Source organism: Telmatherina bonti (genome assembly GCF_933228915.1).
Source record: "Telmatherina bonti genome assembly, chromosome: 9".
Classification (NCBI taxonomy): Eukaryota; Metazoa; Chordata; class Actinopteri; order Atheriniformes; family Telmatherinidae; genus Telmatherina; species Telmatherina bonti.
The window spans coordinates 21,880,678-21,903,707 of NC_136627.1; the positions used below are offsets into that span (position 1 = coordinate 21,880,678).

The window sequence follows — 23,030 nt, forward strand, 5'->3', positions numbered from 1 at the left end:
GATTTTTAAATCTGAATGAAAAATCAGCCTACAAAAGGAATTTCAAAAATGTTCTCAGACTGCTAACCTTTTCCATAGTCATCTAAATTATTACATGATTGTCATACCAAGCCTCAAAAAAAGGTCCTGTGATTATTTCTTATGAAATGTTCATCATGGACAAAAATGCAGTGAATCAATAATAAGTCATATTTCTGAGACAAAGAGATGCATTTATCAAAACCAAAGTTGGTATTTGGAATGAGAAACCCAATTTTAAAGAGAAAAAAAGTATTTTACCACCAGAAGGCTTGACTAAAACTAGAAGTAAAACTGTATTTACTGTATGTGCTTACAAAGAACAAATGATGTTGTGTCTGGTAATACAGCAGGATATCCCAGGATTATTGGAGTCTTGTCTAAGCTCTGTGCTCCTCAGTTGTCCTTGTATTTTGTATTGCAAACTTTTTTATTGGAGGCAGCTGGCACAAATCCCTTCATGAGCTCACTGGATCATTCATTGATTTGTTCACTTACTCATGGTTGGCCTCCACCATGGCAAAGAATTAGTGCTTCATTTGTCTGGAAACTCCAGTAGTGCTGGGATTGTGCAGTCTGCTCTGCGTCTTTCATATGGTCCTTATTCAACAAGCATGCTATGTTTAGATAGTAATTTACACATGAAAGTGTAGCATATACCACATCCATCAGCTGCTAGAGTACAACAATAACTAACATAGCGTTTAACAGACATTCCCTGTTCGAGCCAGCTGGTTTGTTACGAGTTCATTGTTGTCTGTGGATCATTTACATTTACAGATCATCCAGCAAATTGATGCACAACAAATTACATCCATTCTGTGGAGTCATCTTTGAAAGATCATTCAAAATAACTAAAGTTTTTAAGCATGAAAACTTTTCATTGGTTTTGTATTTTGCAGCATCCTCAACAGGTCAAGCCTCCTGTACTGAAGCACAGATTTGGATCTGTGTTTGTGAATACATGAGTATACTGAAGGTGAGATAAAGTAAGAATTTTGACAAAACAGGAAATGTTTTTTTTCTTTTAGAAACATCATCGGAGGTTGATAAATAAAAATAATTTAAAAAGTAAAATGAAAGTAAAGCTAAGAGAGAGGATTTCCCTTGTTATTTCAATGATATTTAAAACACTGGAAAAAACTGACGCTAATCTCTGTCTTACTGCAAGCTTTAGTAGAAAAGACCTTTAACATCTATGAAGTTCAACTACAACAAACACAAAACCTTATGTGAATCCTCTACATAGCAATAACAGCATGCTGTGGATTTGGATCATACCTTGCGCTTTAGGTGATTTGAGGGGATACCCATGGAAAACTCCTGTCGGCATCTGTCCACGGCCTGGTGAGACAGAGGGAATGTTTTTAAACCCTAATTACTAAATACTAGAAATACTAATGACTTTAAAATGTATCTGTTTGTAAGATAACAAATCATCAACAAATCACCTGCGTCTTGGCCTCTCCCAACTGCATAAAGAAAAACAAAAACATACATCCAACTCAAATTTATGAAAGAGGAGGTGCAGCAGTGAAAAACTGGCAAACTGAAAAGTTGTATTTAAGCTAAACAAGTTGTCCATCAGTGACTCTGTGTCAAAATCCTTCAAATTAGAAAATGATTAACATTATTTTTTGATCTAATTGATCAGTCTGGTTTAAAATTTTACAAGTTTTATATGGAGTGTTTTTTCTTTCAATTTACCATATAGCTTGGGATACTCAAAGTCATCCAAAAGCTAAACAAATAAATAATAATAAAAAAAAAACCTAATCTTACTTGATTTGGGATTTAGATGAGTTCCAGTGGGCACCCCAGGCAGTACTCCACGGCCACCAAACCCTGCGTCATGTGCAATATGAAATAATTTCATACTTGCTAACAATTCATGTGTGTGAAACTTGACATACGAGTAAAAGAGTTTCCTAAAACCAGTCAGAGACAAACCTTTTCCTGGCACTAGTCCACCTTGGTAAAGTCCAGGGACACCCACACCTGTCACAGCCAATGAGAGGACCATTATGTATTTGCTCATAGACAGTGAAACTTGCATGACAATTCTGAGCAAGAGAATTAAATAAACACAATATAGTGAAGGCAAACAAGATGCAGAATTAAAAAATGTTATAAAAGTAGCTGATGGAATGATATAATCTGTCAGGGGAGATGTTGGTGTGTTTCGGTTCATCTTCAGGTTAAGAAACTGAATGTGAATTTAAGTGCTTTGATCTTTGATCAGATGTCACATCTTTTTCTCTAAAGTCCTTTCATTCAATGTTCAATATTCCAATGACCTATGAAGCATATTGAAGCATCTACATATCCTGTAAATACAGTGTCTTTGCCTCCGCTAAGGAGGTGGTGTCTATCTGTCTGTTTGTTTGTCTGTCAGCAACTTTATACAAAAACTGATGGATAGATTTTTATGATTAATTTCCAAAAATGGGTCTTTGTGGGAGTGCTCTGGATCACCATCTGGATCAGGGAATTTTTCAAAGAATTCTTTATCACTATGAGATGATTGATTGATTTTCTGTATATATACACATAACTCCACAGTAAATGGCCAGAGTGCTTGCCCAAAAAATATAAGAGTTCCTAACAGGTTTTACTAGATATCAAATATAGATCTGATCCTGGCAAAAGTCTCAAAATCTGGATACAATGAACAGCAAGAAATGAGGGCTCTCTGGAATTTTCATCAGTGCAAGAGAACTAATTAAAATATAAACATGCAACAAACACCATAAAATAGCCAAGATCCAGTGGATTTATTATCAGTGAATCCAGAGATCAAATAGTGGATACCTAAAAATGAATTTAGGACTATAACTTAGGGTGAAAATCACATAATATGGGGAAATGAACTGCTTGGAGGAGGTGTGCTCTCTGAGTGCTTGTTAACTTGTTATGTGTTTGAATCACCTGTTGAACCTAAAAGTCTCAAAAGGTCCAATAAAACTTTTGGAACCCATTGGGAAATTGAACTTAATTTCTCCCTCCACAGAATTTTCTCTTTGAGAAACATTTCATAGTTCAATCCTCATTTTGCGGTGGTATGGAGATAGTGGTTTATCACTGATATTAAGATGAACCAACAAACAAGTGAGTAGAAAACAAATTCTACAATAATTCTACAATCTACAAATTGCATTAAAAAAATTATTTATTTCTTAAGGAAATTTAGAATAAGTTTCAAATAGTCATGATTTTAAAAAGTATTTCCAGCCACACTTAATGCCTGTGCCACAGACTGCACTTTTCTTTGAAGTGCCTAAGCTGCCTAAAGTTCTGCATCCTGTGTGTCTTCAGCCTCCTGAATGATTCCTGAGTCTACAAAACCTGGCACTTTGGCAGCTTTTTTTCCTGCACCACCAACACCCCCTCCTGGAAGGCCTGTCTGAGGAATAACAGCTGCTGCACATACAAATGACATAAAAACATGGTTATTGTTTTATTATATTAAAAAGAGTTTTCCAAATGCTTTGTTTAAAAAGTAATTAACAAGAAAACATACAAAAATAAAACACGTAAAGTGAAAAGTTATAATTGTGATTTTGTGTCTTTATATCATCATAAAAACAACAGTTTGGACAAGAAATGTTGATTTTGTTTAACATTCATTTTGGTTAAAATAAAAGATGGGAAAGTAATGTGTGCCTTGCCTCCACCAGGCCCTAAAGGTCCAGTTCCACCCCCACCAGGTCCTCCTCCTGTTTACAAACAAGGAACTCAGGTAACATATAAACAATATAAATACAAATGTTCAAATATGAGATGAGATCCACATTGAGTCAAACTGGAATTTCTTTCAAGCGATCATGGGACATACATGTTACGGCCACTAGAGGGCCCTGTGATGATATACAGTAAAAATGGGCCTGTTTGTGGTTTAAGGCAAATTCACTGAACAGTTCTTGAGAGCAGCTAATCTGGCCCAAGCAGTCTGTAATTCACTCCAAAACAAAAAGCAGCATGGTTGACATTAACAGTAATAAGAACAGGCAGTCAGCAGCCATGGCATTTTCCTTAACTCATCAAATGCCTCATTTCTTTGTCTATCTCTTTTTGCAGGAAATGAGCTGTCAAGTTTCATTGTAAGGGAACTTGGCAGCAGGATGAAACACACTTGTTTATTTATTTATTTAAAGGTTGTTACTGTTTTAAATTCCCACACTTTGCCCACCAGACGTTGCGCACTGCCTGTAAGTATGTGATCTGGACGGTATGGTGAGGAAAAGTTTGGCAAGGAAATGTCATTTTTTTTCCAAATCTGTGCTGTTTCAGAGGAGGGACTTGTTATTTTGAGTGTCACGAAAACAGCACAGACTTATTCCAGGGACTGAAATTTTGTCACTGCCAACCAATACTTAAGAGCAGGCTCTGTGCCATAGAACAGTCCTGGACATGATTGAGACCCCATGAGTTTTTGTTTAATCAGTCAGTCTAATTTAAAGCAAATCATGTGCATGCACACGGTCCAGAGTTTGAAGCCAGATCACTCTCTGTTGAGGTTTAAACTGTCTGAGGTTTGCAAGTATATGATAAAAATGAGCATGTATGCCAAACAGTGTTTTCATTAATACAAAACATTCATTTTTGGTCTCTCATAACATCCAGGCATGTAGCTTTATCATCGTTAGAGAGCTCTTCAGTCAGTACAGTGAAGTCTGCATAGGCCACCAAAAGGCAAAAATAGGCTTACCTCCTTGTGGTAGCAGAGGGCCTCCTGCACCTGTGATTAAGACAATGTTTCAGCAGTTCTTATTTCATCTTTAACACAATTATCATGGAATCTCAATTAGAAAGACTTGTTTCTTTCATAATAATTTACTTTTACATGAAGTAGGGGAGAGTAAAGTAGAAATAAAGTTAGCATAGATAATAATTTTACTGCTACACTAACTTTGCTTCACATAAGAAGTTTTTGTTTACAAGTTCTGGTTTGGGGTATGTCTACATGTCCTCAACTGAGAGTGGCAAAAAATAAGTGTAACAATCAAAACAAAAACAAGACAAGCAAGTGGTTCCAACAACAAATATTCATAGTCCTGTTTAATACTAAATTTTCATTTTCACTGAGCTTTCCCTGTTAAAAATGGTTTCAGGAGGAATGTTTAATGAATGATGACATCATGTCTTTTGTGTTAAAATCAGCATTACATTTTCAATCACGACATTTTCTGCTGTACCTCTTTTGGCTGCTTTCTGTCCAGCTCCTGGGAAAAAGCCCCCAACGCCTCCACCATACCCCCCATACCCACCTAAGAGACAAAAGGTTAAAAATGAGTGGCTAATGTGTAACACTTACAGGACCAAGTATAGTTTCAATTCTAGACAACAAGCACTAACCTCCTCCAAGGCTTCCAGCGCCTAGATTTCCGTAACCTAAGTAAGAAAAACAGGATATCCAGGAAGCACAGCAGAAAAGAGGAAACTGAATTGTCGTGTACAACAAACTATAGATGGGGGGTGAGGAAAGTCAAAAGGAACAAAACAAGATTTTCTGCACTGGGGCTATAATAAGTTGCTTGTGGTTTCTTCAGCAGTAATTACCCCTGGAGAAAAACAAGCCATCATTCAATCTTTAATCACAACATTTTCCAAGACCTGTAAGAACATCATGCTGTGAGCTAAAAAAAAAATAAACAAACAGCAAAAGACACAATATCATGTGTGTTTGATTAAATGTGATTGAAAACACTTACATGTCTCTAGAGCCAAATAATGGTCAAAAGAAGCAGAGCTGACTCACAATACGTTCAGCACTCAATAGAAACTACATTACAAAAAAGCTTTTCAATCTGGTTATGTTGAGCTCGAAACACTGGAGGGAGCAATCTGTTCTTTTTGCCTCTGAAATATCCACACTGATCTATGGGCGTCAAAAATATTTTGACTTCACTTGACACATAAATTAAGTCATAACCCAGCTTGGGTTTTCTGCTTGTTGATAAGAACAGAACAAGAGAGTGCAGTATTGGGAAAAGGGCAAAAGATAGGAGAAGAGCATGAAAATTAAAAATGAAGACCTTGTTCTCAACTGGAAAGATATAATATGGTCACAAAAGCTGAAAACCAATAATACTGGAAGATATTTAGAGAAAGGCCTGCAACCATGTGCCCCAGAAAAAGGGAATCTAACACAAGGGTAGGGTTAGGATTAGGTTAACCCTACCTCTTATTTCTTAGAAAATATAAAAGATACTGCTGTATAATTCATTCATTCATTTCCCTAATGGCTTAGTACAATTAAGGGTCGTGGGGGAGCTGGAGCATATCACAGCAGTCTTCGGGCAAAAAGCAGGGTACACCCTGGACAGCTCGCCAGTCCATCACAGGCTGCTGTATATTTCAAATAAAATATTTAAAGAAGTGAAAATGTGACAGATGTACTCTTCACTTTTTCTCATATAACTTTTGAAGTCCTGCATATTTTGTGGGGCTGATACATCTGAAAGGATGTTTTAGCCTCAGAACATTACTTAAACATTGATTAGATGAAGCCGCAAGTTGATCAAGTTCGTCAATGAGCTCTTCACAAGTTGCACTAATTAGTTGTTTTTTTTTACATGAGAGGACGTTAAAGGAATTCATTTTTATCAACAATTACAAGGAAAGGGGCCGTGAAAACATCTGCGCATGAGAAACATGCTGAAAACAAGAGAATGAAGCATCAGGGTGGAGCCCCTCCAGCAAACTGTGGCACACAGGTAATGATAGTGATGAAAAGGAGGAATGTGCAGGGAGAGATGTGGAGTCTTGTGAGGAGTCTCGTGGACTAGTTGAAACAAATGTGGGCCCTGGTCTCACCAAAGCTTTGGCAACACACAGAGCATGCAATGCAAACCCAGACATAAGCTAAGCATCTTTGCAATCATCCATCTCATTCAAACCTTTCAACTTGAGTCCTTTCTATCCTTCAACCATCTTCAGACACACCTTGAGGTAATAAAGTGTAATCAATTGTGATATAAATAAGACTGATGTAAATTTTCCATTTTTCCCCTGTGAGCATGATATCCCTTCAAATTGTTCTGGAGCTGCTACAAGAAAGTTATTGAGGGCTAAGACACTTAAAATGACTTCATCTGTGGGTTTGTCCTCTAGATAACAGAATGTCTCATTGGCCAGTCAGAGGTGTATGTGTTTGTCAGTCTGAGTATTGGAAATTTACAGCAGAGTCGAGACAGGCAGGATTTGTGGAGACCTTTAGCTCATTCATCCATCATCTGGCCCACCTGTGCTCACATATGCTTATGACCTGGCTCTGGCAAGCAAGCGCCGAGGTCAACCAGCACCTGCCACGTTGAGCTCAACTCTCAGATCTGAGATCAGCAGACAAGAAACAGACATGCAAAAGTCAGTCAGCGATGGTGTGTGGATGTGCATAAGTGTGTGAAACCATGAGTGCAAGTCATTGGCAGAAACAAGGCTTAGACACACGAAAAAGGGGGCAAATGTTCTATTTTCTGTTGTTAGAACAGCGATAAACACTGAGAAAAAAAAAAAAAAAAAAAACAAGCTTAAAAACTACCACAGTGGTGATAGAATAATTCAGGGTCATGCTCACAAAATCTGTAGAACTTTTAGTTGGGATCCATCCACTGGTTGTATATTTGGGTAGAGGTTTTAGTTAAAAACCTATTTGTCTGTTTTGTCACACTTATGCTGTCTTGTTAGTTCTAACAAGAAAGCTTTTGTTCTATTACTATTATTACAGGATGACAGCTCGGACAAAAAAAAACCCCCCAAAAAAAAGGAACCCTACAAAAAAGATCAATACACTCCACAGAAGATGGAGGGGGAAGAAACCTAATACTACACAGGAGAAGGGAATAGTGGCCAAAGAAAGTGGAAGGTCAATGATGCAGAGCTGCAATTCATCGTAGTTTCTTCTGTTTAGATTTATGACAAAAAAGAAAAAAAAGAGTGACAGGAATGTGATTTACTCCCCACTTTTCATCCAAAACAGATTGCTGAGTTTCACAGTTATGCAGTGGCAAGTGCACAAGCAGGTTGTTGAGCTCAAGTGTAGAATTATGCTGCTGCGAACATTTCACATTTAAAACTGCAGCAACTGGTCACCTCCATTTCCAAAAGCTTACAGTGTTAAAAAGAAGTATTGCAACACAGCGTTAAACAAGCTTCTAAAATGTTCTGCTGGCATCAAATTAAAGGAGAAAATAAAATATGAAATAAATAAATAAAATTAGTCAGTTTCACCATTTGATATGTTGTCATTGTACTGTTTTCAAATCAGTATAGTGTTTCAATTATTTTTAAATCTCTTCAAGCTGCTCTCATTTACATTTCACACTGCTTTCCAACTTTTTGGAAACAGGGTTACAAATAAGCATTGCCCAACAGCGGTGATTCATTCTTTGTGACTAGTCTAAGAATGATCTCAGCAAGAACACACATAAAGGACAAATCTCTTCTTGCAAAGAGAGAGCTGTTTTGCTTTTTAATAACGGGAATGTGCCAAGGGACAGGCAGCCATATTCCCTGCCTCCAGTTGTACCATGTCATGCTCATCACTATCCAGAGTGACACTGGAGCAGAAAAACCTGGACAGTATGGCTAGTTCTTGCAGTCAAGTCATGTTCTCAAACTCCGGTCCAGTACAAGTGATGGATATGAGCCAGTGTGAACAGAAATATCTGGTTTCAATTTCTTCACTGAAACTTCTTTCTCATTCTCCATTGGGGTTAGGTAAGGTAATTCTCTGTTTCAGGACCAGAGCAATACAAGAGCCATTAATCAAAACAATGTCCTCAGCTCTTGGTCTCTTTCTGCTGCTCTCCCTGTTTGGCCATCGTTTTCCCTCTCTCCCCCACTCTTTCCTCCATGGCTGGTGTCTGAGGGGTTATGCTGACCAGACATGAGGTGTTAATAGCAGGAACCAGAGGAAGCCAAACGTGAGAAGTGAGAGAGGTATTTGCTCATTCCTTCCCATCTCCTGTTTTCCTCCCCTCTCCTCTTCTCCCTACTTTGTGAACAGGCTGCCTGGTGAAGGGTTTAATTTAGGAGTGCAAAGAATTCCATGGCAAAAGTCCACTGTTACTGACGGCAGAGGCGAAGAAAGCAGACTTCATATTTGGGACTTCTTTTTCATTGTTTTTGCTATTTAATACTTTATTCAATCAGGCCCGTGTTACAGAGAATAAAACTTTTTTTTTTTCTTCTCAGAAGCAAGAGGAAAGGAATGCAGCTCGCATATTTCTTTAATTCTGTTTCTGAGCTGGAAGTCAGAGATGGTTTGCATAGTGGCAAGAAGGTGACAGAAGAATGACAAATTGGTATTCTTCTGTAAAACTCAACATTATGCTCAAACATACAAAAAAAAAGCAGTTCCAAGAAGCACAGATGCCTGCTGTGGCGGTTCAAATACACCAATTTCTTGTAATGAGAAAATTTTCAAGATGAAACTGATATTCAGTGACCTTGTGGAGGTCCCCAGAGAATCCGCATTTCACTGTGATTGACAGGCAGGTTCTGTTCTTCTGTTCTTCAGTCTTATAAAGGCTTTCACTTTGAAAGCTAAGCCCATCATTATGTCCCTCACTTTCTTGACACCAGATTCTTATCAATATCAAATTATCACACACTTTCACTTCCAAGTTGGTGGGCAGATTGCATTCTTAAGAGGTGACGCAGGGCAAAACGGATGGAAGCGTGATGATGTGAGGTGCTGTAATGATTCCAGATTGCGTGAGGCAAGTGGAGACAGTGAAGCTCTCCTTGCTCCCCCTCTCTTTCCTGTGACCCCTTCTGCTCCTTGTCAAGATTTCAACATCAGGCGTGCTGTCAGTCACGGGCATCGACAGACTGGACTGGTCACATGCTGGACTAATTAAGTATCCACAAAGTAAACACCACTGCACACACTCCTTACATGCTGGATGCTGTGAGCCGCTTGAAATTCAGCTGCTAGCCTTTTATTGTTTTTTGCTGCCCCTTTTCCATGCAGTCATTAACACAGTCATTGAGCGGTCCCAAAGCCTGAGCCACCCTTTTCACCAGATGGTCCCAAGGTGGAAAACTACTAGAGCTCCCACAGCGACAAACCTGTCCTCTAACATCTGTGCTTTTGGGACACTATTACAGTCAAAATCAATGTAATAAAAGTGTTGTTAGGTCACTTTAAAGAGAGTGCTTTGTTTCATTAAGAGGTAGGATCATGAAGGAACACATACATCATCTTTGAGGCACCGAGCAATTCTTAGAAATCGCTCCAAACGAACTGCAACTATAAAAGTCACCATTGTGGATTACAAGCACTGCCATCATACAAAACCAGACTGCCATGCCCTCTGACGTCTGTGGGAGCCTGATCTCACCAGCCTGAGTCTTTGAGTTTTCACCTCCACAAACATGAGCATTGTCTAAACACATCTGTGCAAATACCATTATTACCGTTTCCTCCTTAGAACTGTTCATTTGTGCACCATGGCTTACGCCATGAACACAGTCTGTGATGTCATTGTTTATGCTGCAAGCCTTGCGAGAGCATAACATTATAGACTTTGAAGTTGAGCTAATATTCCTCCTTTATCTTTGTTTCTGTGAACGATGAGAGCCTCATCTACTTTTTTTTTTATCCACCTCTGAATGAATGTCACAGTTGCTTTGCCAGTGCTAATTTCTCGAGTATGTCTGCAGAGTATCCCTTACCTGGCTCACTGAATGCATTAGAGTACACAGCAGTACGCTGAGAACATGTAAGAATAACAATTCGAATGAGTGATCATTTCTGATTAGTTTGTTCCTTGTGCAGGGAGGTTCAAATGTGCAAATTATGCACAGGATGAGAGAAACAGTCAACAAATGCAGCCTGTAGCCATGGTATGTAAAGTTGGCTAAGCATGTTTTATCTCCCAGATGGTTCACATATGCATCTGACTGCCATTCCACTGAATACTTTTCTGACGACTCAGGGTTGAGAGAAGAGACAAGTGCCTGATGGGCCTGCGCCGCTCAAAATATGCAAATAGAAACAGTGATGTTTGGTTCCTTGAGCCAGAGTCAAAAGCATTTTCCAAGTTCTTTCATTATAGAGGCTGTGATCACGGTGCAGCCATGTGAGGCATTTCACTATGAAAAACATATGGGACACTCAGTGAAGGAAAACAAGCGAGGGAGAGAAATTGTGTCACTGACACTGGAAACGCAATTTACTGAATTGCACATAAGTATGCAGGGCTGTTGCTGCACAAACTATCGCATCAACAGTAAGCCTGAATGAGAAACAGTGATGTTATTTAAAAACAATTAATCTTCGCAGGTCATTTAGCTCAGCCCAAAGCCTGATAAATATTGAGAAATCCAAGAGAGATGTTTCAATGATGTTGGATAATTTGTGATGCACATCCTTCGTGTTCGTGACTGAAAATAATTTCACTTACAAAAACATTTTAAAAGGAAATTAATGTAAGAATTATTTAAAAGAAAATTAGAAATGTACGTTTTAAACACTTGTTATTTAAAGCTATTTGTTCTCTCAAACCTCAGTCCTTACTGTTCTCATTCATCTTCTGTTCAGCCTTTACTCCCTCATCTAGTCATCCACCCTCCCTCTGTCCGCCCTTTCATCTTTCTTCCTGCTCTTTTCCTTCATCATCTACACTTTTTACCTCTTCATTATTTTTTCTGTCACTGTTTGCCCGTCCTATGACACTCCTTTCCATGCACCCTCTGGGGGGTTATATAGCCATGTTTAATGGCATCCCTTAGATGGGACCCCCATCCTGAATCTCCTCCAACTGGAACATCATCATGACACCCCAGATGATTCACCAAGTCAATCTCATTCTGCCATAAAGCTACATCAAATCTCTAAACTCATATTGTTATAGCGTGGCCCTTGTTCATTAATAAATATTTCACTCTTTTAAAAAAAGCCTCCAAGGTCTTAAAATACAGACAGCAACACTGGGATTACAGAACTATTAGACACCCCTTAAACCAAACAGACTTTACAGTCCACTTTAGCATTTGGCTAAAACAAAGTTATTTCACTGTTGATCTGTCTTTACGGGCTTTTGGGGAAATTACAGGAAAAAATATCTCTTCATTGCATAAACAGCACAGAAGCTGCGCTGCCAGATGGACAGAGATAGTCGTCCATGCTCCAGACTTGCTGGGAACAAAAGAAGGGGAGAGGTTGCAAGAGCACGCCAAGAGATTGTTCATCAACAATGAACGTGAAAAAAAAAAAAAAAGTACAAAAAAAAGAAAAAATAGAAAACAACTAAGCAGACATGACAGAGCATGCTGGTTAAAGTCTGGGAGTTATCAGTGATTCAACGTTTAAGCACTAGTTCAATGAGGGAGAAAATACCACACTTTGAAACTGTAATGTGTGGTATGTGTGACTGATTAGATGCTAATAAATACTAATTAAGACCCTGTCTTATCTTACTTTACTCTGCTATCAATTTCCTGAGATAAATTAGTGAGATTATTGACGACTGTGATTACCAAATTGGTGACATCATCAACGAAAAATTGTTCAGGAAACTAAAGGAACTTCTGATGTGAACAAACAAGCTGTGGTGGTTGTACAGATTTTTGGTGGACTGAGTCCAGAGTGGGGATGATATGGCTTTGATACAACAAAGTTTTCTTGAAGACAATTTAGCTTCCAAGACCTCAAAAGCTTTACACAGAGAGGCAGTGTGGGACAAATTAAACAGCGTAAGTGGGAGGAAAGACATGTAAAAAATAATGCAGATCTTTCACAGTTTGAGTTGAGAAAAAAGTCTTACACATGTAGCTGCCAATGTGCTGAAAGGGAAACTAAAACATTGTCAGGAACTACTTTAACTATTTACATTTGTGTGTGCTCAAGTGAGTTTTTACTTCTAATTGTATTGATCTGAAAGTCACAAACGTATTTATATATGGTCAAGTGTATCTGCATACAGATACTTCCATTCTTTGGCAACTCAGAGGACAGGTCTGAGCTACAGTAATGAAAAACATGTGTTCCAGGAGAATAAACCTCCTCCGAGCTCGTCTTCTTTTGGAAAAACAGTCTAATCTCCCCTCAATCAGTCTCCTCTATTTCAGCAGGCTTTCAAAGTATGTGTCTTGTATGGATGAGCAAGTGATTCTGTGTAAAGATGAGAGCTGGATAGGATGTGTCATGACATTTGGCATGTCACTGCCATTGTTAGACCTCTACTATTCCTTTTCTTACTCTGTATGTCACATTGCTATGTGATGTCGTTCACATATTTTTTGTTATTTTTCCATTAGTGTTGTTATGAAGTTGACAAGGTTACTTGCTGTTTCTTCAAATAGTGACAGTAATGTAAAACCAAACAAGATAAACCATGAATATCATGTGTACTGACTGACCCAAATGAACCAAGATAAGAAGTTTTAAAGAGTTTCTTTGATGAGTATTTTTCTTCAGTAACATTTAAATGAATGCTTTCAACTTTTCACTTTTGAAATGGATTAAGTTTTGTTTAAAAGTTGTCTCTCAACAATACAAGGATATTCCAGATCTTAAAAGTCTGTTGAAGACAACTAGTCAAAACATTTAGTTGGCATTGACCAGTGCAGTCCATCAAATTTGACATGCATTTCAAATTTTCCAACTTCAATTTTATCTTGCACCTAATTGCTGGAATTTTTCCTTTGTATTTTTAAGGTTATTCAGTGGCAATCCGGAGCCAAAGTAAAGGTGATTAAAATAAAATAAGGACTATTTATGACATCATGTCAGCTGATTTATGTACACCTATTTTAAATTAAATCAGTGTAATGTAAACACCAATAAAATACCTAAAAATTGATCTTACTTGCATGAAGTCATTCAGAAGGAGAAACTGTGGTACTGAGTTACATAGAATTATATTTGTGCCACAATGTTGAGATCAACAGTAAGCTTGTATTGGCTCACAATATAGGTGTGGTTCTTGCTGCTTGGTTAATAAGTGGTGGAAGTATCGCAGAAAAACAGTGTAGTAACACATAATTACACACATAACTGAGTTATATGTTTTAACACACATCTCAGATCCTGTATCTGATGATTTCTTTCATTTTGGAGCACACACACAAAACTAAGCAAGCACAAGACAAACAACACCTGGCTTGTGGTGCTAACCTTACTGCAAGGTAGCCTGTTGGTTCCTTTCCTTTAATAATTTCTCAGACATAACCATCACTTTTATATCAGTAATGAGAGATTTCTCCACTGTTTAGTATGGGGGACCCTCTTATTACTGGCAAAATATTAGAAATGAGACTAAATGAAATTGGTGATAGATCCTTGATTCCCCATTTACATTTTCATAACTCCAAAACTGACCGTTTTAGATACTGTTAAAAGTTCAGGCAGACAACATGTATATTCCACCATTTCTAGTTTTACAGCATTTTAAAAGAAGACAGATATGAATAAATTAACTTGACCAACACTTCCCATCACCTATCCAGACACATCTTTTCTCATCATAGAACACAGTTCATAGAACAGAAAAAAAAGTAAACATCATGTTTCATGTTAGCTGCCTCTGAGCTGCTTGAAAGTGACAAGAAGCTAGCCAACGACAGCCAAGGTTTGGCAATCACGCCATGAACACTGAATCCACCTTTGCTTGAGGCAACACAGGAAATGAGACGTGTCCAACAGCTGTTCATAAAAGCAAAGTTCCTTTTTCCAGCTTTCAGTGTATTGTCAAAACTGAATGCTGACAGGTTTCACAATTAGTGTAACATCTACAAGGTCTTGCCTGAGCTCGGTTGCAATCCACTGTAGTCACGCTACTCACATCACCAGCTGCTGATCTCCATTACAGGCTAGCAAAGGTGCGTATAAGGAATGTAATGTCACAGCATGACTTACACATGGAAATGGCTGGCAACGGTTTTTATATGTGTATGTATTCATCCATAGCATTTTACCAGTGATTGCATCATTTGCATGTCTTAAAAAAGGGGTCAATGATTTTCCATGTAACTGTAGCATATAAAGTAATTATACCAGGCATTTTCTGTGCAGCACAGTCCAAACACTGAAAGACTAATTAAGCCTACAACTATGTATGACTTGCCCACAGTTGAGCTGTATATTTGTATATGAATGGAAATTTAATATTTGTAAGATAAAAAGTTATTGTATCCAGACAGGGATTATTTCTGGTATTATTCTGATGGAATGGAAAATGCCGCTGATGGAAACCCAGATTAATGAGCTCCTGTGAAGCAGAACATAAAACAACTCCTTTGTGATTTAAGTCTTGCCGTTCATTTAATACACTAAAGTAAGCCTTACTTTGGTCTAAGTAATTCACTTTACATTTATTGGTATACAATTAAGATTAGTTCAGATTATAAATGGTTACACAGAAAGCCAAAACATGCTGATTAAAAAAACATGGAGAGAGCTGCTTTTAATATTTTTTAATTTGTCTTTTTCTCACCAACTTAATTTCTACCAGGTACACCTGGGGGAAAGGGTGGAGCTAAGATGAAAACAAAGCATATTTCTCAAAGAATGCTCTATTTTTCAAGCCAAAATCAACTTCCGCCTTATACTGGATATTAGGTCATTCTTACAAAGTGGTCCTCTGGCAAAACTTGTCAGTGGGTGTGGGTGTGGCAGTCCAAGGGGACCCTTCTGTAACCTGCTCCATGTGTTATCAGGACCACAAGATGATTGCTTGGTTTCTTATCTTACTAAACACAGAGAGGTAGGCTGAGATTATATCAGCAGTGCTTAGGGGAATTAAACGATAGCTAAACATTCCTCGAGCACCAAAAGGGCTCATAGTAGGATACCACAAAGGAAAATATTTACAGTACAGTATCGGAGAGAAAGGCTGTGGTAAGTTTCAACACGGAGGTTTCCATATATTGTAAGGCTCTAACTTTACAATAACATTCATCAGTGCTCTGGCACCATTGTTTGGCAAGTGTTGATGATTGTTTGCGCTCTGCCAATCATCACTCCTTAAGACTTAATACAGCAGAGGTGAAGGAGTGGTGGAATCTGCAATAGGCCCCTCACAGTTAAGACGCCCCAAACAGCTGCAAGGCCAGTGTAAACCAACTCTGACAGAAACACACAGGTGATAAGAAAAACCTGGTGACAGCCATTTGAAAGGCCATGGTATACTGCCCTGCATCTGTGCAGTTTGCCTGCTCTAATGAAGTGTGAATGCAGCAAAGTCTATACATTAGTCTACTTTTTCCATGCAATAACAATACATCATGTTTCCTTCCCTGCAAGGCACTCTAACATAATATGCTATGTGGAGGATTTTCCATGTCACAGAAAGCCTCTGTTAGAGCCTTCACAGCTGTAATTGTTACATTTAAATGGTTTAAGAAGAGGAGGTTGTACTGTGTGCCAAATATAATCTTTCATAAAATACAATCATACAACTTACCTGGTTTAGGGGCCTTTCCACCTTGCCCTGTTGGGTGAGAACAACTGATTTTATGATCAAATCTTGTTTTTCATGCCAATTTTCATATGTTCATATATTGCATGTATAATTCCCCCAATTTCTAACTTTGGAAAGATTCCTGCCTTTTTTTGATCAGGTGTAATTAGATGTTGAGCCTATATGTACAGATAGCAGCTCCTTAAGATGGTTGTAAACTGAATTAATCAACCAGGTAAGTTGATGCAAGATAGTTTTGTCTTTTCTGTTTTCATACCTGCTGGGAGTCCTCCAATGCCAAGGCCACCAGGTCCAACACCTCCTGGGACATAACCACCAGGGCCCACACCTTGGCCTCCAGGTCCATAAACACCTACTGTTAGAGTCAAACAGAGATAAATATGACTGTCGTAGTTAAGACTGATATGAATATTAGAGTTGCTAACAGGGCTTTCTAGACAATTAGAAAACTTACACCAAACACCTTAAACAGTTTAATGCAATAGAGTTCTCCACTAGTGTGGAGAAAATGACATAAAACTACCTGTATGAAACTACTGGGTTTTGTTCTGTAAATCCAATTTCAAGTTCAAATTTTGCAAAGCTGATGAATTTTTAGTTAAGCAGCATTAAAAGTGGTGAAACAGCCACTTTTAATGCTGTGAGGAAATAGATAAGCAGGGAAATGATTCTTCTGTCTCCAATAATGAATGGATATTTGGGGTTTCCAGGTTACATCAGTCATTCTCATCAACAAATCAGCTTGAATACATAAAACTATTAGTCTCAAATTTCAAAACCACAAGGCTTTAAATGTCCACTGATAAACTGGCTCAACAGTGGTTAGCTCTTTAAACATTGTTTATTAATAATGTCCCTAACATTAAGTAAATTATTATTTGTGATGGCGCGACAAGTAAGCCAGAGTAACAAAAATCATCATAACACTCTTCCTGCAGTTATAGATTTTGTAGTCATAGCCATAAAAAGGATCACAAAGTAAAACTTGTTCAGCAAATGGAAGCTGAAGCTGTGCCAAGATTCTACATCTTGTTGGTGACCTCCCGCTTAAGTGGTCTGTAGAGCTGAGTGCATCTGCTGCAGATGTGTGAAGTGACAAACACCAGACAAAATGTCTCTGGCTCTGCACCATGCCAAAGGGAGCAAATGGCCATTTGGTTGATAAAAAAATGTGAGACAACAAAAACGCTTTCATGTAACTACATAGACACCTAAATTGAAATGGAGTAAAAGCAGAGAATTCATTGGCTGAAGTTGCAAAAAGTTAAGCTGAACACAACTTCAAATAAGAATTCTATATAAAGTCATGATAAGGCTAAAAAGGAAAATCAATAATTCTTCACAGAAACAGTTAAAATTTCTCATATAGAAATTACAGATAAAGCTGTGCCTAAACAGTTTAATAAAAACCAGAAGTAGCTCTTTTCAAAAAAGTTTCATAATAGTGGAAAAATCATGAATATTCAGTCTTCTCCACTCACCTCCAGGTTTAGCTGGTTTAAAACCCGCAGGACCTCCTCCAGCAGACCCTAGTAAAATCAGTCATACACATTATTGATTTATGATATGCACTTAGAAAGTAATGTAATGGACTGTTTCTGGCTCAGTAATTTATCATCACAGCAGCTGACATTCATTTTATTTTTTGTAGAATACCTGGAGAGTCTGTTGTTGCATCTTGTGCTATTTGATACATGGACAAAGTTTTTATGTCATGATGCGGCACTAGTCCATAGAAACAATCATATAGTTTAAAACTTGTGTTTTAAAAAACCACCACATTGCAAACTTGTATAAGTACAACATAATATTCAGTGTACTTCGTAAGTACAAATCCATGTGTTTACATTGTATGTGAGCAACCTTCAAGCATCAACTCTCATCTTCCAGTTGTAACAGTTTGCAAATTGTAAGTCTTAATTTTTTTTTTCTTTTACCTAAAACAAAATCCCATGTTTTTTTTTCAAGTAGATGAGTTCATCTAACATTGTGGTTCACTTTTATTTTAATTGTTATGCAGTTCTGTCTAAGGCAAACATATTTGTTTGGTGTGGTTGTGTTCCAAGAAATTTTTTTTAGTTTGGCAAATGGTTGTTACCTGGAAAGAATCCAGTTCCAGTTCCTGTACCTCCAGGTCCAAATCCAGCACCAGGTGGTACATACACACCTGTAACATAGATCATAAAAAGTTTTTTCACCAAAGAGTTTGTAAAAGTTAAAAAAAATTGTGCCCTTTCAGTAAAAACAAAAATACTATTCATACTTTTTGTTTGTTTGCTTTATTTGGCAGAGCTTGTAATTTTCATTTCAAAACATTCATTCTCTTTGACCTAGACAGAATCTAAGATCTGTCCTTGACGTTCACATCTGGCCCACCTCCTAGCTGTGATGGAGAGCATGATGCAACATAAACACATCTGCTAGAACTAGAGTAAAAACTTCTTTTAAAAAGTAGAAAAATGTGATACATTAGATGAGAAGCAAATTCACATAGTTTTGATATTAAAGCACTGCAGTTGGAAACTTTTTTTTCAGAAAACTGCTGCAGCACTGTGGATGCCCCCAAGCCCCAGTCACATTCCCCAGGCTTATATCTGCCTGATTTCTGGCTGCAACTCAAAGTAAGTCCTGAGATGGTCGTTCTGGATCCCAGACATGGTTGCCTCATGTGTGTAAGGAATAACAACAGAAATCTTAAAAAAAGGTATAAAAAGAACGGCTGCAGTTGTTCTGGGACAGCTAACAGCTAACTCCAATGGGACTGGTGAGCTAAAGCCAAAATTATTACGGAGTTGTATTTTTTGAAGGGGAAAAAAACCTGGTTCATATCAAAAATACACAATGCAAATGAGAGAATTGGACTGCAGGACCACAATGATTATGTTTAATGGCTCATACATGTGTTGGGAGAGCAATTCATATAAACCACATGTCAAAAGCGTACATGTGTTTATTAGAGAATATGGTGTGAACACTGGGCTTCGATTCTGTCCACTGAATGTGGTCATTAGTGGAGAGCATTACAAGACATTATAGTCACATCTTGTTGAAGGAATATTAATGCATCATGACACACAAAAAGGCAAAAATTAAAAATCTGTGCAGTTTATTGAGCATGCTGGCACATTTCTTCACTGCACTTCAAAAGGCTCTAGCCTTTTCAGTAATGAGCTATGACATATTTATTGGATCTGCACCACAGTAATATCAGTATCCTTTCTATGGGAGCGCTGCGGTTAAGTAAAGGAAAAGTTGGAATCAGAGTAGTTGCAAAATCCAGAAACCCACCTTAAGAGCCATGTGGGATGGGATGTAAAGATGTCAAGGCATAGACAGCAACCTTACCATCTTTGTGAATATAGAAAATGGTGAACATGAAGGTGTGTTGATCTGCAAGCCTGTGCTGCTGACTTTGGTCCAGATTTATTTGTCTTAAAAATAGCAAGTAAAGCATTATTTAATTTTCCAAAATTCCTCTCATAACCGGATTGGTAGAGCATTTGTTTGTGAGACAAAACCTTTTTTCATTAAAAAAAAGTAGTGAGCTATGACGGCTTTATAGTCGGTATGATCATGCTGAAAGTGAAAGAATTTGCCTTTTTCCCAGCAGACGTGTAAATGGGAACAGTTATAGCAGCAGATGTGTTTTGATCACAGGGCTGGACGGTTGTAGAGCTGATCAAATTTCTTGAGGTTTGGCCTTCTAATTCTGACAAAAAAAAGCTGAAGATCCTGCAGGCTTAAATAAAAATGATGTGTGAGTAATATTGTTCTGCAACTGATTAGTACAAAGCTAAAACAACAAAAGTAACATCTGTGAGCATATGTTTTTTGTTTATGATCATCTGATAGTTTGTGGCAAAATCTCTGCGGTATAGATCTCAGGTGCAGGCATCACACCAACGGGGCAGACTGATTGTTCCAAATTTTGCTCCTTAATTTTACAATCAAAAGGAGGATTTCCTGTCTCAGCTGGCGAATGGAAATGGGAGTCTGCTCCACTTTTCCTCTATTTCAAAATCTCATCATTCAACTGTACCTGTGTTTGTTACTGTTAGTGTGTTTTTACCGAGTGCAACAGGTTCACTGAGACCAAGCATCCAAGTAAGGCACACACTGACTTCTGCCAAGTGGCCTGGGCTACCTCAATAAATCTGAAGATTTCATCACAATTGTCTAACTTAAGTCATCATCATGTGCTTACATTCCTTGAGAACTCCAGATCATGGGAATATGCTGGAATGTGTGTGAGACTGACTTACCAAGCAAGCAAAATCAGATGAGACAGAATTCATTCTGATGAGGAAAATCTTTCCTTAAATATTTAAGATATGATTAAGTCAGACAAATATTAAACCCTGGGACTAAAGACAGAAATATATACTGTGTGACTATGTGTTGACTGTTGATTGCTGTGTAGCCTTATGTGTCCATATTTGTTGGGGGATTTTTTTTCCCTGTCAAACACAGGATATGACAACATGTCAAAGACCAGTTGATGCTCTGTGCATTACTGCAAGAGTCAGTATGCTGTTAATTTCTTTATATTTTAAAATTTGTGAGAACCGTGTGGTCTGCAAGCAATCCAAAAATTGCAACTGTATGGACTCAATTCACTTTAAACACACCGAGAGTAAATTATTAATCATGACGAAAGTTAAAAGACATAGAGATTGCATTGAAGTTGTATCCAGAAATTCTTTCAAATTCTCCAAAATTCCTCAGTAATATCTGTTCAGTGGACAAGAAGATGAATAAACTCAGGCTGCTGACTAATTCAAGGAGTTTGGTAAATCTCCAGAATACTCAGGGGCAGGCTGGTGCGGTCCAGTCTCTCTGTGAAGATACCATAATCATAAAATAAACAAAATTTAAAAAAAAAAAAAAAAAAATCCCAGCCAACTTTTCAGAAACATCCACGAGTCCTGCTTTTTTATTTTAGTTTGATGTGAGTAGAAATGACTCAACAATGAGAGATTGTGTGATGGCAGATGGATCTGTATCCTATTTGCTCAATGAATTGAACTGTGTTTGCCTCTGCAGAAACCATCAATTGGCCTTAAGAGACAAACAAAATGACAGTGGAAGTCAAGGTAGCATCAATAAATCAATGCCTGCAGAAGGAAAAATTAAGATCTATGAAGAATCCTTTTTATTCTGCAAGTTGCATTTTTTTGTGATCAGTTAATGACAATCCCTGCTGCAAAATGAACAGGTCAAACTAATTATCATATGCTGATGTAATTACCACAGAGAGCACCGAGTGCATTAATAGAGCAAACTTGTTCATGCACTCACAGGAATCCTGACACTGATTTTGATTTATTGCATTATTCTGTTGACTTGAATGGGGTCCAACTCCAACACTCACAGTGGATGGGTGTCAGTAAGTCAGAAATATAGCCTGTTGTGTTCACCAAAAAGGAAATTGGGATTTATTGTCTGGAAATGATTATTTTACATGTTGATCACAGAGTTGAGAATTTTTTGGTTTTAAATTGTCCTTTTGGGTTTACATAAGTTATTCAGTGTTGGTGAACTCTTTGCTCTGGTTTTAAGAAATGTATCACAACCTACAAGGGAGAGTGGCTTCTGACTAAATACATAAAATAAAGATGCAAATCTGTAAAAAAATACATTTAAGAAAGATAATAAACTTAATTTTGCAACTGCCCCTTAGCTGACCCAGCTTTGAATTATGTTGAGATATTATTATAAAGTCCTTGAAACATTGTTGGAAGTGAATGCTTTTATTTTAATTCTGCAAACTGCACTTTAGCAATTCAATTTAGGTAAAGAAAATGAAGGTACAGTACCGTCTCATGTGCCCTCCAAAACAGTTGTTGACATGACATGTAAGCTTAAAGACAAATGCTATGATCGCTCCTGGCATTTTGTTAAAGAATTCCCATTGAGATGATGAATATTAAAAAGAAAGCTGTAGAACTTAAACTCCAAAGTTTAAAATTGGCTTTTACGCAAAAAATAGTGTGAAAAATATGTGTAAAGCTCAAAGACTTGGAAGAAAACCTTTTTCACATATTACTTATGTGTATGCAAGTGCTTTGGCTTTTCTAATTTCCTTGTTTTGAATAGCTATAAAGTGACGTAGTTAACCATTCACAATCTGACAGAGAGAAGAAAATCTGTCCAGCTCCTGGTATGCTTAGTTTTTGCATTAAACCACATTTTTAATATCAGCCCAGAAAGAAAGGAATTGACATGTTTATTTGCCAGCAAGATAATTTAGCATTAATACTGGCAGTAAAGCCTGCAGAAAACACCGTTATGATTTATCACAAATTACAGTCTAAGTGGAACATTTATACTGGCTGTATTGCCTTCGTTTTATGGGGGGGACATGGATTATTGCACCCAAAAATAATGACTGGATAGTAGAGAGGGAAGGAAAGTGCAAGTCAGAACTTGTTTAGTTATTAAATCAAACCAAAGCCAATGACTGTTTTTTCCACAGTACCTCCCATGTTACAGCAAGTTTTATAATGCTTTTGGCTTTAAAGACCTTATTTTTACTTCATTTGCAACAAGATGGTGAATAATATGATGTTAACTCCACCCTGT

At 37.7% G+C, this 23,030-nt stretch overlaps 1 protein-coding gene across 1 annotated transcript in view; it reads right to left on the minus strand.

Annotated features, from left to right (window-relative positions):
* The window catches only part of elna (elastin a), a 49,106-nt gene that overhangs the window by 17,112 nt on the left and 8,964 nt on the right, over window positions 1-23,030 (minus strand). The window contains exons 2-14 of the mRNA XM_079245951.1: window positions 18,547-18,615; window positions 17,930-17,977; window positions 16,705-16,803; window positions 16,431-16,457; window positions 5,374-5,409; window positions 5,214-5,285; window positions 4,727-4,756; window positions 3,687-3,734; window positions 3,364-3,438; window positions 1,969-2,016; window positions 1,801-1,863; window positions 1,470-1,490; window positions 1,300-1,362 (exon numbers count right to left, since the gene is read on the minus strand). Coding sequence (XP_079102077.1) covers window positions 1,300-1,362; window positions 1,470-1,490; window positions 1,801-1,863; window positions 1,969-2,016; window positions 3,364-3,438; window positions 3,687-3,734; window positions 4,727-4,756; window positions 5,214-5,285; window positions 5,374-5,409; window positions 16,431-16,457; window positions 16,705-16,803; window positions 17,930-17,977; window positions 18,547-18,615 — 699 coding nt within the window. The remainder of the gene's footprint in view (window positions 1-1,299; window positions 1,363-1,469; window positions 1,491-1,800; window positions 1,864-1,968; window positions 2,017-3,363; window positions 3,439-3,686; window positions 3,735-4,726; window positions 4,757-5,213; window positions 5,286-5,373; window positions 5,410-16,430; window positions 16,458-16,704; window positions 16,804-17,929; window positions 17,978-18,546; window positions 18,616-23,030) is intronic.